The sequence below is a fragment of the Callorhinchus milii genome, unplaced genomic scaffold (genome assembly GCF_018977255.1).
Source record: "Callorhinchus milii isolate IMCB2004 unplaced genomic scaffold, IMCB_Cmil_1.0 Scaffold20, whole genome shotgun sequence".
NCBI classification, from domain to species: Eukaryota; Metazoa; Chordata; class Chondrichthyes; order Chimaeriformes; family Callorhinchidae; genus Callorhinchus; species Callorhinchus milii.
In genome coordinates this window covers 2,700,537-2,715,048 of record NW_024704761.1, presented here as the reverse complement: position 1 = coordinate 2,715,048, position 14,512 = coordinate 2,700,537, and the positions used below count along the sequence as shown (strand labels likewise).

The 14,512-nt window shown below is 47.2% G+C and overlaps 1 protein-coding gene across 3 annotated transcripts; it reads right to left on the bottom strand.

The window, feature by feature from the left end:
• Positions 1 to 1,270: 1,270 nt before the first annotated feature.
• On the bottom strand, positions 1,271 to 12,560 carry LOC103175617 (voltage-dependent calcium channel gamma-5 subunit). Of its 3 annotated transcripts, none has more exons than XM_007888737.2 (7): positions 12,521 to 12,560; positions 3,746 to 3,828; positions 3,195 to 3,421; positions 2,887 to 2,973; positions 2,204 to 2,344; positions 1,744 to 1,889; positions 1,271 to 1,562 (listed from the first exon to the last, which is right to left on the bottom strand). In XM_007888737.2, the coding sequence occupies exons 3-7, from the start codon at positions 3,400 to 3,402 to the stop codon at positions 1,305 to 1,307; spliced, it is 840 nt and encodes a 279-aa protein (XP_007886928.1). In that variant the 5' UTR covers positions 3,403 to 3,421; positions 3,746 to 3,828; positions 12,521 to 12,560; the 3' UTR covers positions 1,271 to 1,304. The 3 variants fall into 3 exon arrangements, with proteins under 3 accessions (XP_007886928.1, XP_007886927.1, XP_007886926.1); XM_007888736.2 differs by having other exon boundaries at positions 3,746 to 3,886; positions 12,521 to 12,554; XM_007888735.2 differs by lacking the exon at positions 12,521 to 12,560 and having other exon boundaries at positions 3,746 to 3,914.
• Between the last annotated feature and the right edge of the window lie 1,952 nt (positions 12,561 to 14,512).

Below are 14,512 nucleotides of genomic sequence, written 5' to 3'. Positions count from 1 at the left end.
TCTATCAAATTCTTGTTACTGCTGTAAGGTGTGTTTGTGATTATGTAGGTTTGTCCCATTTCTCCCCCCCCACCCCTCCCACCGGCCTCTCCTCAGATCTGAAGTGCTCTGGGACACTACCCCACGTGAAGGGCACTATATACAAGTACACGGAATCTCCTCTGTTAACAGATGCAAGTCAAGTGACCAAGTGGTACACTAGCAAACGCCTCCAGGTGATGTATATCCTAGCAACCAGCAACAGCAACTTGACTGCCATATCCCGGAGACCAGCTGGAGTTGGTACAGTATCTACAGTAGCCGAGCAACCACATTTTTTTGATGGCATCTGTGTCTGTCATAGCAACCAGTTCACACAGAATCTGTGCAATACATCTCCGCCCACACCATCCCTGTGGCAAGCACCACTTCCTGACAGCTTTCTTTGAGTTTATTAAAAAAAAGAAATCAGTTAACACTTAATCTACGAACCTTCTTAACCGAGACTCTAAAACGTTTTGCAGAGGCATTTAAACCTGTTGCGGACTGACTGTGTAAATGGCAGTTTCCACTCGGGGAAAGAGGAGTAAGTGACTGAGATACACAGAGCAGCAATGTCCTGGGCTGGTTGGTCACAGGTCCCATAGCAGCCACAATCAGGTGGAATTCCTGCTGTTGGCTGGTGTATGTTTGTGAGTGTGTGTCCCTTTACCCCTAGTGAGGGCAGATTCAATTGATCCCTAAGCCCACTCCCACCCTGCATGGTCAAATACCCTGCTGACACTCACAGTCAAGGCTCTCACAATAATCCTGGTCAGTTGGGTGAGTTTCCAAAGTTGACTCAATATCGATGGGGGCTAAGAACAACATCTTCTGGAGAGGAGGGGAGAAAATTGTCTGTGGGGTGGGGACGAGGAGAGGGGGTGTTTTCTATTGCCATTTGTGCTGTAGACACCCCAAAGGTTGGTGGCCTCACAGTGTTCTACATATGGCTAGTATTAATTAATTCATCAATTAATAATAGGACAACCTTCAGCTTCTTGTGTGTGTGTGTTAATGTGTGTTTTATATACAATGAGTGATTACGTAAAACCCGAACATTGCCAGGGTTGAAATGTGCTAAAAGTTGTCCTGGGATCACCTGCCTCTCTACCCCACCCTCTGCCCAACTCCTCTTCCTCTCTAATCACTTGCCCCACCCCCCCGCCGCCATATCTTGGTCCCCTCCCCCTCCGCTCACAAAAAACCCATCCCACCTGGTCCAACAATAAGTATAAAACAGGGTCCAGGGGATGTAGTGCGTACAGAGGCTGGGGGAAGTGAGCTCAGCAGGGTGAGGAGGAGATGATGTTGTAATCTGGGCATTTGAGGAGGGCCGGGTAGCTGGTGTTCATCTGCAGTGAAGCTTCGCTGGAAATGTCTGAGGGGCTTCGTCCCCGCGGCCAGCCCTCCGGGTGCAGGAACTGCCCGGAGTAGTCGGAGCAGTTGCTGAGTCGGGGTCTGTAAAAGTTGGGGTGCGGGCGGTAGATCTCCTCCGCCGTGTATCTCTTCATGAAGAGGTACACGGACATCACGCCAGCGCTCTGCCAGAGGGGACAAGAGAGGGCAAAACGTTTAGCTTTCAGTCTCGTTCAGCGGCTAGGGTGGTCCGAGCTGGACTAGCGGTGGGAAAGCTGGCCAGAGAGTGCCCTCAATGGCAAGTTATGCAGTTTTATCATAATAATAATCCTTTGGTTTGACACGGCCGAGACTGGGGATGGTTACCTCTGTCAGCAGGAATGATATGGCCGAGAAGGCAAAAGACCATCCGTACTGGTAGTGAAAATAGCCGTCCACCTCCTTGGTTCTGCTCAGGATCTCGTCGTTAATGTTAGATATGTACAGTACCAGCCCCACCACCAGAGACAGGCCTGACAGAGAGAAGGGGGAGAGAGAGGGAGGGAGAGAGGAATTATTATAATGCTCACATCAAGTAACCTTCACCGCACGTCACCAAGGTATCAAGACCTTCCTCTTTTACCATACCTCCGGTCATCTTCCCTCTTCCACCCCTTTCTGATCCCAGGCAGCAGCTTGGGTGCAAACCCCTCTTTGTCCAACACCTGGGGACATCCGTCCTCCCAACGTGAAAGGCACTGAGTTGTTGTTAGTGTTGTTGTCAGTGTTTTGCCAGGGCTCCATGTGGTGTGAGCTTAACCGGCTGACCTGTGGCGAGGTGGCTTACCGGACAAGATGAAGAAAATTCCAGAAACGAAGGCCAGGATTGTCTGGTGAGGCCGGATGTGTCCGATGTTGTTCAGCACGAAGCCAATGAACATGAAGAACAGACTGACCAGCGGGAAGGGGGTTGCCGAGCGGATCATTTCTGTGGCAACAAAAGGGTTTTCAGGCCGTGAGTCAGTCACCCCACCATCAGCCTCCGCCTCGCTTCAGCTGCTACAAGGGCTGGGCAGGACCGTGCGTGAGCCTAAGCATAGCCGCCACTCCTGACCCTCCCCTCCCCTCCCCGCGCACACTGGACCTCCTGGAGCTCAGTGGTTAGAGCCTTGCCTCGCACTATTTGTGTTTGATTCCCAGCCAGGGCGAAACATTGGGCAAGATTCCTTACTCCACACACACGCCTCTGTTTACCAGCAGTAAGCAGGAACCCAGTTGTTAATCGATTGGCGGATTGCTTTCTGGGGGGTAATAATCCCTTCCACAAAAGAATATTTGGTCACTCAATCCACGACCTGTGATCCCCTCACTCCCCTCACCCGAAACGCAGACTGATCAGGGAAGTGGGGTTTGACTTGTCAACCTTCCGACCCAGAAGTCAGGGGACAAGTGTTACAGTCTGAGCCAGGGACCCCCTCTCCCCTTCCACCACCCCTCACCCCAGATAGAGATCAGCGAATGCATACTAACTTAAAACGCTGATGGTGGATTCGGATGTCAGTTGGACACTGGAGGGCATGATGTACTCAATGGTGAAACAGCGGCCATGCTCCTTCCCTGTGGGTCAGGCAACGAGAGAGTGTGAGTGAGAGCCAGCGAGAGCACGACAGAACGTGAGAGCGAGAGCCAACGAGAGAGAAAAGATGGAGTGAGAGCGAGAGACAGCAAGCGAGATCCTTTGTACACCGGGTGATATGGAATGGGGGGGTGGGGGGGAGGGAGGAAGAGGTGTTGATATGGGGGGAAGTGATATGGGGGAGGAAGACGAGCTGAGATACCTGTCAGGAAGCAGACCCTCCAGAGGCCGGAGTGCAGGGACATCCGGATGTTGGCCGTCATGTTCTGGGGGGAGATGGTGCCCTCCTCCAGGTACAGCCAGTAATCGGTGCTGACAGCCACACCCAGCAGCCCCAGCCCACACACCGCAAACACACTGCTCAGCAGGGTCAGCGCCTTCCGGCCGCATGTCTGGATCCCACACAACATCAGCCCACTTCCCGGGAGCCTGGGAGAGAGAGAAAAAGAATGCATGAGAGAGAGAGAGAGTGCGTGAGAGAGGGCGAGACACTGTGTGAGAGGGGGGTGTGAGAGGGGGGTGCATATGAAAGAAGGGGGTGTGAGAGAGAGAGAGAGAGAACAGAGAATGTGTGTGAGTTTGTGAGTGAGACAGCGTCAAAAAACTAACATTAACTTTGAGGTTGTTTTTTTCTTAACCGTTTCTAGATCAAAACAGAACTCTGCTGAATGAGTGAGTGAGTGAGTGAATGAGTGAGTGTAGGCTTGAGTGGAGGGAGTGAGTGACTGAATGAGTAACTGGGACACCACTTACCTGCACTTCAACCGCGTGTGTGTGTGTGTGATGGCAGGTCAGTTACAGCCTTGGATGGGGAGGGATGAATCGTCAGCAAGCTGCTGAGAGAAATCAGGAATACCTTAACACCCAATAGCCACAGGATGTCTTATTCATCAGCTTTAAAAAAAAGAGCAGCATTAAAGGGGAGGTTAGAAACATTGTCTTGATACGAATTCTGTTAATCCTTGCGCTTGGTCTGCAGCCTATAACATTAATACACCTGGAAGAGTTTCACAGACACTTGCTGTCGAGTTTGGGTTTCTAAACCCTGTCACTCTGCCCCAGCGAGAACGAGTGTGACTAAGCTGCTGAAATCGGTTTGCCTTGAAACGCTGTAATGCTCCCGATCGCAAACAACAAACCCCAGTAATTCCAATCAGCCTGCGGGGCGATCAATCAAGCTCCATCAAACGAGATGAGCACCCATCCCTCGCGGCGAGTGAGGGAGCGAATGGATGCAGTACAGCGATTGACCAAACCCCTCGTCCAGTTTGGTGTCTGTTTATTTTAACATTAAAAAAAAAGTTTAAAAAACGAGTTGGATTCAGTCGATTCATTTCCTTAAATCCACGTTGCTGCACCCAACAGGCAGTGAAATCCTCTTTAATCCTACACTGTGAGCCGCACGCCTACACGGTTGGAAACATCAGTAGAGAGAGGAGCAGGGAAAGAGAACATTTTTCTAAGCCCCTCGACACGTCTCAAAGTGTTTTTGCAGTAACTGCTGCCCGAGTGCAAATGTGGCATAAGGAACATAGGAGTTGTTAGACAAAGAGTCCATCTCGTTCGCCTTCTAACATCCTAGTAGTCGCATGCTACAGTAATGGAGATGTTGGTAATTAATACTGTATGGATTAGTCTACAACAGAGCGGGAAGCTCGGATCCAATGGGATCTAAACAAGGACTCGCCAACAGTCACGAGGTCAATGAACCTTCTGGAGGTTTATTGGCCAGACACTGGGAGGAACTCGCTTCTCTTTACATACCATTCGTGCCTTGGGATCTTTACGCCCACCTGCCACACCGGGCAGATGGGCCTCTGTTTGACGTCACTAAATTTGAGAGGGATTGTGCTGGGTGACTCAGAGCTTGGATTTGAACGCGGAGCGATGGTGGGAGGAAGGAAATACTTAAAGAAGTGGAGGTTCCAAAGCCTTGACGTCACGGGATATAACAAGTTAGTGTGGCGGGCGGCCAGGCAGAGAAAGGAGACCTGATTTGAACATGAGTGGAGGGGGCAGAGGGAAAGAGAAGGAAGGTGTATTTTTGGAGTGTAGGTAGATGATAAAAATGGAGGTTTAGAGATGCAATTAGTTACACTCCTCCGTTCTGTGAGGGCTGAACCAGTCTCTACTGCTGCTAACACTGGGAACCCTTTGGGAACAGATCTGAACCAGGGGACTGTAATCAGTCCATCGCCACAAGGGGGAGGGGGGAGAGGGGGAAGGAAGGGGACATTTTAGCTACAGTTAAACCAAATGGCTTTTGAGTTGCTGAACACCATCACCAACAAATTGTATTTGTATAGCGCCTTTCACGTCGGGAGGACATCCCAAGGCGCTGTACACTGTTGGGTGTGAGCTTTGGCCGTTTGCTCCCCATCAATGATATCGAAAACTAGTTGGTTGAGTTTGTATTGACAGCAGCTTTACCCAGCCTTTTCAATGTACCCAACAGATCTGTGAAGCAATTTATAATTGAATTATCGAGCTGTGGGCATGAGGCAGTGCTGGGTAATCAGTGAGTGCTCTAGCTGATCAATACACTATAAACAGGGAGTTACATTTACAGCACCGCACAGCACTGACACACTAACTCCAACCTTAGAGAGAATCAGCTTTCAATCTGGTTCATGAAATGAGTCACTCCGACAGCTGTGGGTTCAACCTGACTGAATCAAGTTCACCCGGGGAAACTAGAATAACTCTATAACGCTTGCATTTGATATAGCGCCTTATCACGTTGTTCAGATGTTCCAACAGAATATATTGTAAAGAATATATATTATATATATTTTAAATATATACTATATAAATTTATATACATTATATATAAAGACTTGAGAGTGACACGAGGTGTCCCGCAAACAGTCGTGGATTGAATGACCACATTTTTATCGAGGGATTGTTAGCCCCGGAAAGCCTAACAACCAGGTTCCTGCTCACTGTTTGGTAAGTGTGTGGAGTAAGGAAACTTGCCTAAGGTTTCACCCCACCCAGGAATCGAATCCTGAACACAGCTAAACACTCTCCCCTTCACTGAGCGAGCTGCTTTTATAATGTATTGCTATTAATTTGAGTTTGATGGTAGTGCTGGCTGCATTGTCGGAGGTGCTGTACTGCAGACGAGATGTTAAACTGTCTGTTTATTGAGGTGGACGTTGAAAATCCCATGGTATTACTTGAAAAGAGAAGGGAGCTTTTTTTCTTCCCCCTTTCTTCCCCCTATTAGAGAATAACAATAATATTAATCCTTGCATTTGATATAGCACCTAATAATAATCCCTCAAAAAAAATAATAAATTGGTCATTTCAATCCACGACTATTTGTGGGGCACTGCTGTACGCAATTGGCCGCCGCGTTTCGCCCTCAAATATACAGTCAATTCACTTTACAGTCTATTCTGTGAAGCGCTTTGAGACATCGAGAAGACGTGAAAAGCATTATATCAAATGCAAGGATTATCATAATTATTATTATCATGTCTTCGAGACAACAACTTGCAATTATATAGCGCCTCTCACGCAGGATAGGGTCCCAGAGCGCTTGACGTCTCAAAGAGCTTCACGGAATATACTGTAATGTGAATGGACTGTAAATTTTGTGGATGCTATAACAACAACAACACTGTCCTCTGTTGTTGTTACAACAAAACATGGGGTGAGCTTCACACAAAAAAAACCAACCCATTTGTTTTGGAAAGTTGTGCCAATAGGACATGAATTGATTTTTTTGCAGCAAGTTAAGTGACAGCTTGTGACAGAACATGTTAAGTGGAGTGCTCTCTTTTGTAGATAATGATTTATGAATTGGGTGGTGCTGGGTGATGGGGGAGAGTTAGAGTTTAAGGGGAGAGAGTCCTGCCAATACAGGAGCAGGAGGCCATTCAGCCCACTCGGTCTGTTCCAGCATTTTAGCAGATCTTTAATTCCCAATTTCCCCGCCCTTTCCCCATATCCCTGAACACCTCTACTCCCTGGAATACATATCTCATAGACATTCAATGGCGCACGGAGGGGGATGGGGAGAAATTAAACATGGGAATCAAACACAATCTTCAATTAGGAAAACAGCAGAGAGAAGAAATTCCAGCTAGACGTAGCCTGCAAGACCCTGAGGTCTTAAAAATTTAAGATGGCACAAAATTATGGTATAATTCCAGCTTTACATTGTAAAACCACACAGATCTTGCTGGCTAAGACCGGGTGGAATTTCAAGTCACCCACTTGGCAAATTAACTTTATAGAACCATAGAATCTTACAGCACAGAAGGAGGCCATTTGGCCCATCGTGCCTGTGCCAGCTCTTTGAGAGAGCTACCGACTCTTCCCAATCCCCCGCTCTTTCCCCATAGCCCTGCAAATGTTTCCTTTTCAAGTACATATCCAATTCCCTTTTGAAAGTTACTGTTGAATCTGCTTCCACCATCCTTTCAGACAGTGCGTTCCAGACCGTAACAACTCGCTGCGTAAAAGAAGCCTTCTCTGGTTATTTGCAATATCTTCAATCTTTATCCTCTGGTGAGGATTTAAACAGTCGTCCACAGAAAGGGCCAGTGGGTGGGCATGTGTGTGAGAGAGATAGAAAGAGAGCTGGAGAGTTAGGATCTGGGTCAAGGTTGTGTCGCGGAAAATGAGCTTGAGGGCAAATGGAAATGTTTATGGATTTGTGTTTGTTGTTGTAACGTCTGGATCGGAAGATGATGGCACTTTCTCACTTTTGTCACCCGGCGTTAACATCAAATGCTCCCAGGTTAGAGACCGAGTGAGTGTGAGCACAGTGACGGGTTTCCGCATTGTGTCAGACACCCGGCTAACCCCCCAAAAAAATAATAATTATTGTGCCTACTGTTATTCCCTGGGTTTCTGCCCAGGGAGGAGAATGTGGGCAACTTAATGGCGTTTAACATATGGAATTTCAAAGCTCCATCTGCCGCATTCTACTTACACTGAAACACTCGAAAGTTACATTGTGCAACAGGGAGTAGCTGTGAGGACCGACGTCTCTTATTAAAAAAACAATCCCAGTAAAATTCCGTGGCATTTCATTAAAAAATAAATAGTGTTTTCTTTTGTAAACCACATCAATAATATCTCAGTATACAGTTTAGGACACAACCTGTGCATTGAACTGCCAGGGTGGGCGGAAGGCAAACTGGATGGCCCTTGGTGTTCTTTCGCCTAGTAAATTCTTATGTTCTTATTTGTTTTGTCCCGATCATTTGGGTTTCAAAAAAATCTCTGACTAATATTGTTCTGTCTATTTATAGCCGGAGGCACACTGTGTGCAATTTGCAAACACATTGCCAATTAAGACAATGCAGTGGGAGAGCATCGCACCAGGTTATCTATCAAAAAAAACACTTTTTATGTGGGAACAGCAAAGAAATCTAATTTGAATGCAAATTAAATGCAATGTTCACCATACAGTACAAACAACATTTTTTTTTGAGTGTGGCTTTATTTTTTTTAAGACCAGCGACTCTTGTTACGATGAAATATGAAACGTGTGGTTTTTAAACCTCCCTTTCCAATTTATTTGATTGAATAATTTCCTTCGAGCAACAAGCCCTAATGACAACATCAGAGGTGCTGTCTGACTCAGACATGCAGAGGGGAGCCGTCAATCATCACACAGCCTGGTAAACAGCGAGCTGATAGAGTGGCCGTCAGTTAATGAAAGTATTCAAAATAGCTTGCGTTTCCACAGCACCTACAGTGCAAAGTAATATCTCAAGGATTTTAGGCGGACGGCGGACGGGGTGGGGGGTGACTGTAAGAAAGGACTCTGGCTGCTTGTCCACCCTACCCATTGGGCTTTGGCTTGTGGGGTTAACAGGAGCTGCCCCCAGTGACTGGTCTGTCCTTCCAGGTCCTGCCGATGAGCCAGGCTGTGCTGGGCTGTCATCAGCAGTGCCCTGGAGTACTACGGACCCGCAAGGCTCAGGAACCAGCGTAGAGACTGTCACAGAGGGTTGCCTTGATTCTGACATTCCTTTGCCAAACATTTCGCTTTGAAGCCAGTTCAGCTCCAAAGAAACCCTGCTCCCCACTACCCCCACCCCCCCTCCCTCCCTCCCTCACCAAGGAGGATAGAATGCATGGGGAAGGGGCAGGTTTTCAGGAGGCTTTTAAAGACAGAAAGATCTTAGGACAGAAAGATGTTAAGGTTTTTTTTAAAGAAAGACAACAAGGCATCTCTCAGAGACAATGGTGCTCTGTATCGTCCACACAGCAGCGCCAATGCTCAGCACTCAATAGTTTAATGTGGATTATTATAAATTAAATCAATTTTGTAGCTCAATTTCTGAAGAAACAACCAACCGTTATTAGCTCAGACTCTGACTACAGCTGGTGTGATGAGATCAGCGGTGACAAGTCACAGTGGTTAGTGTAATAGGATTGAGACCTTTTGTTATTCTAATTCATCGTACTTTGTTATGATCTGAAATGATTCTTTAAGAAAAAAATTCCTGTTCCCAAAGAACAGCAAGTGATCTGATAACAAACCACCAGGTTATCTCTCAGCATTAACTTCTTCCCTTCTGCTCCCACACGTATCTCACTACAAGTTCCCAGTACTTTACTGATGTTGGGAGATGGAAAGTTGACGTGAACAAATTGCTCGTTCCGCACTCTGTTACAGCTCACCCCCGAGGCCTCTAGGCTTCTTATAAACACTATCCTTAACATTCACATTGGGACTTTGAAATGTGACAGCTCCCGCGAAGCCTACAAGCCAAAGCCCTCATGGGGAGGGTGTCCTCGCTGGACAAGCAGCGAGAAAGCTTGCCAGACAGTGCTATCAATGGCAAGCTATGCGGTTTTAGCTGGTTAGACTCCAGCAGATACCCCAACGCACGCTCTGGGGTCCCCAAGCCTTGGCTCCTGCCAACTTGAGCCTAATACTTTCCGGAATTAGGTCAGCAGGGAGAGAGAGCGCAGTCCATTCCAATAAATATCTCCGAGATTTCCATGTGGAGGTGGGATGCATGGAATTCTCAGCTTGGTTTGGATACTCTTAAGCACATGATGGGTTTCCGCATGTGTCAGACACCCGTCTCCACCGTCATCCCCAAAAAAGCAACATCAAACTGAGGTCCCTCTCTGCCTGTTCAGGTGGACTTTAAAGATCCCAACATGGGAATTACTCTCTTGAGTGTAAGTGAGCACAGCTCTGCGTTTTAACCTCACGAGTCCTGTTATTTACAGAAACACTGCAGACATGGCTCCCTCACTCACCCCCACACCCCACCCTGCAATCTTCACACATTCATGCCACCCATTCGCTTCGCCCACAAGATACACAGTCACTCCACTTTGCAGTATGTTCTGTGAAGCACTCTGAGACGTCTCAACGACATGATGCGGCGCTACATCAAATGCACGGATTATTATCATTTCATCCGCTCTTTCACTTTGACTCTTAAGTATCTCCACTTGATTATTTCAGTCCACATTGGAAAGGAAGGAATGTGAGGTGAGGGCGGCGGGGAGAGGATTATAAATTATAATAAGCGTCAAAATCTCACACAGAATGTGCGCCAGGCTGCTCTCTGCTCGTGTGCCAGCCTCACTAACTTGTTGGCTTGCAAACTTGTGTTGACGCTGTGATGTTTGGGCTGTCGCTTACCTAACCCTGAGCTGCTCACTGCTGTCACCCCAACCCCCAGACCCCAAACCTCAAACCCCCACCCCATCCCCGGCCTGATTGCAAACACTCTCTGTGTATTTGAGACGTTGGCAGTCAGGCTGCTGTATGTGTGAAGAACCTACAAATAATCACACCAGCTTCACACACAAACTGTCACAGGCTACGGGTGCGTGTGTGTGTGTGGGGGGAGAGTGTCTCTACATGTCGGCGAACATGAGTGTCAAACACATACTTTCACATGGCAAAAATGATCCCCCCCCCCCGCCCAAAAAAAGCCCTCCTAAAATCTCATCTCCTGGTCTTTGTTGGAATGCTTTAACTGTTTTTTTTTGTCGATCTGACTCTCTCTCACTTCTTTCAAAATCCTCCTCCAAAAATAATGTTTTCCTCTACGGCAAAAGGCTTTGCACCTATACACATTGCTTCTGTAACTATTGTCGGGCTGTGTGTTAGCAGGAGCAAAGAGAGTTGGGGGTGGGGGTGAGAAGATTAGGCTGGTGGGTGGATTTAACAGTCTGGTCACGTCCTGACAGCAATGGAGTAAAGTGTGGGGGAAACTGAGGAACTCTCTACACTACACATTGCTCTATTCTATTCCACCCTCTTTCCACGTTCTCAGTCGCGGTGACCAACAGTATTTCATGCTGGTTGTTTTATGTGTGGACACTCAAGCGTCTCAGTTTAGTTTGGATGTTCGTCTCTGTGGCCAGGACAGGATTTGAGCCGCTTGAATAAATATTAAATCAAATAATATTTATATTATTATATCATATTTGTAGTTCTATTTATTTATTATATATAGATATTATATTTGTCTAATATATTTAATAGGTACAAATACACTGAATTTATATATTTACATTTTGGGATTAAAAATATAAATATTCTATCAATATAAAACCACACGTCGAATCACATTCAGTACAGAGGAAATCAAACCCATTAAATAGGTACCATTCAATTAATTTTGCTTAATTGTAGGAGTCCTGTAGCTCAGTGTTCAGAGCACTCGCCTTGCAAGCGGGACACCTGGGTTCAATTCCAGGCAGAGGGCGAAACCTTGGACAAGTTTCCTTACTCCACACACAGCCTAATAATAATCCCTCCAAAACAATACTGATTGCCGCGTTTCGCCTACAAATATACGGTCAGTTCACTTTACAGTCTATTCGGTGAAGCGCTTTGAGACGTCTAACCCAACGTCTATAATAATATTAATAATAATCCTCGCAGGTGATGTAGCGTCTTAAAAGTATTGCCCCCAAGGGTGTGGGGAGCTGCTGGCGCGGTGTGTGTGGGGGTGGGGAAGCCCCCAGGGTTTGGGGGGTGTGGGGGGGGGGTTGAACCCAGAGCTAAACTCAGAGGGACCCCCAATCCGATTAAAAGGCGTAGCGAAAGTTTGGTACTTTCTTCCCATTTCCGAGCGCGGCCCGCGGGCCGCCCAGTGAGCCAAGCGGAGACAGGTGGCAATTGGAGCTCCTTATAAACCCCCCCTCCCCCCCCCCCAAAAAAAAATTACCAGAGTTTCGCGAAACATTTCTTTTCCTTTGTGTTTCTCCTTTTAATGACCCCCCCTTTCCCCTCCCCACCCAACACCACAATTCAAACCCTTTTATTTCTTTGCCTTTCTCCCCTTTTTGCCCATATTTACCCCCAAAAAGACACTCCACCAATATCACCTGCGAAACCTGGTTATCTTTCTTACTGTGATTTCATCTCAAATATAAAAACAGTGTGAAATTAAAAACAGTGGGTGGATGTGGGTGGAGAGGGAGGAGGAAATTTCCCTGAACTCTTCCTTAACCTGTATTTAAAACACACACGAATCCTATTAACGCGCGTGGAATAAATAAGTATTTATTACTGTGGTTTCTTACCTGTCCTCCACAGTATCACTTGCAACGATGTCTCAGCACCATCCTGGAGGGGGGGGGGGGTTGGGGTCTGTGGGGGTGCAGGAGGGGTAAAGGGGGAAAGAGGAGGGGAGAGGAGGGTAAGAGAGGCTTTTGTCGGGGAACCTCAGCAGAGTTTGGTCCTCTGTTTGCTGACTGCGGAGCAAGTGATGGAGAGACCCAGAGAGAGAGAGAGAGACACAGAGAGAGAAGGATGGGCGGTGGCACATGATGCTGAACACACGTGTCTCCATCACTCCCTCCCTCTCTCCCTCCCTCTCCTTCTCTCCCTCCCTCTCCTTCTCTCCCTCCCTCTCCTTCCCTCCCTTGTGGGTGGTGGCTGGAGATCCAGGGAGAGCTGCAGTCTCTCTCCAAATCAAGAGGAACAGAAATAATAGCCATAATCATCCTCGCAGCCTGATGCAGCGCCTCGTCACGCCTTCGAGACGCCTCAAGGCGCTTCGCGCAACATACTGCGCAGCGAATTGACTGGACATTTTGTGGGCGAAACGCGGCAGCCAATTCCGCACAGCGGCGTCCCACAAACAGTTGTGGATTGAGTGACCAGATTATTATTATTATTATTATTTTTTGAAGGGTTTATTACCCCCGGAAAAGCGATCCGCCAATCGACTAACAGCCGGTTCCTACTTACTGCCGAGTAAATGAGGCGTGTGGAATAAGGAAACTTGACTTAATGTTTCACCCCGACCGGGAATCGAACCCAGGTCCTTTCGCCTGCGGGGTGAGCATACCAACCACTACGCTACCGGACTCCATTAGACGTAACGGCTCTTACCAACCAGCGTCTAATAATATACAGTCTTTTGTAGGGGTTTCGCCTACAAAATGTACAATCAATTCACTTACAGTACATTCTGTGAAGTGCTTTGAGACGTCTCGAAGACGTGATAAGGTGCTGCATCAAATACTTTCAGCTCCTGTTAACCCTGCAAGCCCCAAGCCCTAACAGGTAGGGTGGTCCTAGCTGGACAAACAGTGGGAAAGCTTGCCAGACATTGCTCTCAATGGTAAGCTATGCAGTTTTAGTTGGTTAGACTCCAGCAGTTACCCTAACGCACACTTTGGGGTCCCCAAGCCTTGGCTCTTGCCAACCTGTGCCTAATACTTTCTGGAATTAGGAAAGCAGGATGCATCCCTCCAAGGAGAGAGTGTTCCAATGCATTTGGGGGTTTATAACGCATTCCAACAATCTATCTCTGGAATTTTCACGTTGTAGGTCGGGTGCATGGAAATCTCAGTTTGGTTTGGAAATTCTTAAGTGCACAGTGATGCGTTTCTGCATGTGTCAGACACTAAAATAAACTCCTCTGCTTCCAAATGTAGTTTTACGGGGTCTACCTGATGCAGGAAAGTATGTCGACCTGGTTTCCTCCACGCCATCTATCTCCTGTCTCATGAATGTTATTGATTTGTGCTTCAGTCGCACGAGCATAAAGGACATTGGGATATTAATCACTTGTGAATGTTCCTATAGTAACATGGGGAATGTGGTGGCTTTGAATTCCGCTACACTACCTCCCTAATGCCAAAAAACACACATACATACACACACACACACACACTGCAACGGTTTCTCATTTTAACTGCGGCTATTTTTAATTTGTTTAAAAGTAAACTGGGCTATAAATATGGATTTGACTGATGTAAGTATGAGGTCATGTGCTGTGCTGTGCTGTGGGGTGAGGGATGTTCACAGATCTTGCGTTTTTCCTTTTCAGTACAAATAAAATGAGTTTAAATTAACTTTGCTGTGTAATTAGAGGCTGGTGGTGACACATTCTGAATCGGTTGCTCATTCCCTCGGGCCTCTTTGTACTCTGCGTCCCCGTGCTGTGATTCCCTGGTGTGAGGCATCAGTTATAGAGAGAGATCTGTCGTGTCTCCCTCGCCTTTGGACAACCTTTTGTACCTGTGATGTACAAGGTGCTGGGTTTCCAGTGTGAGAAAATCACC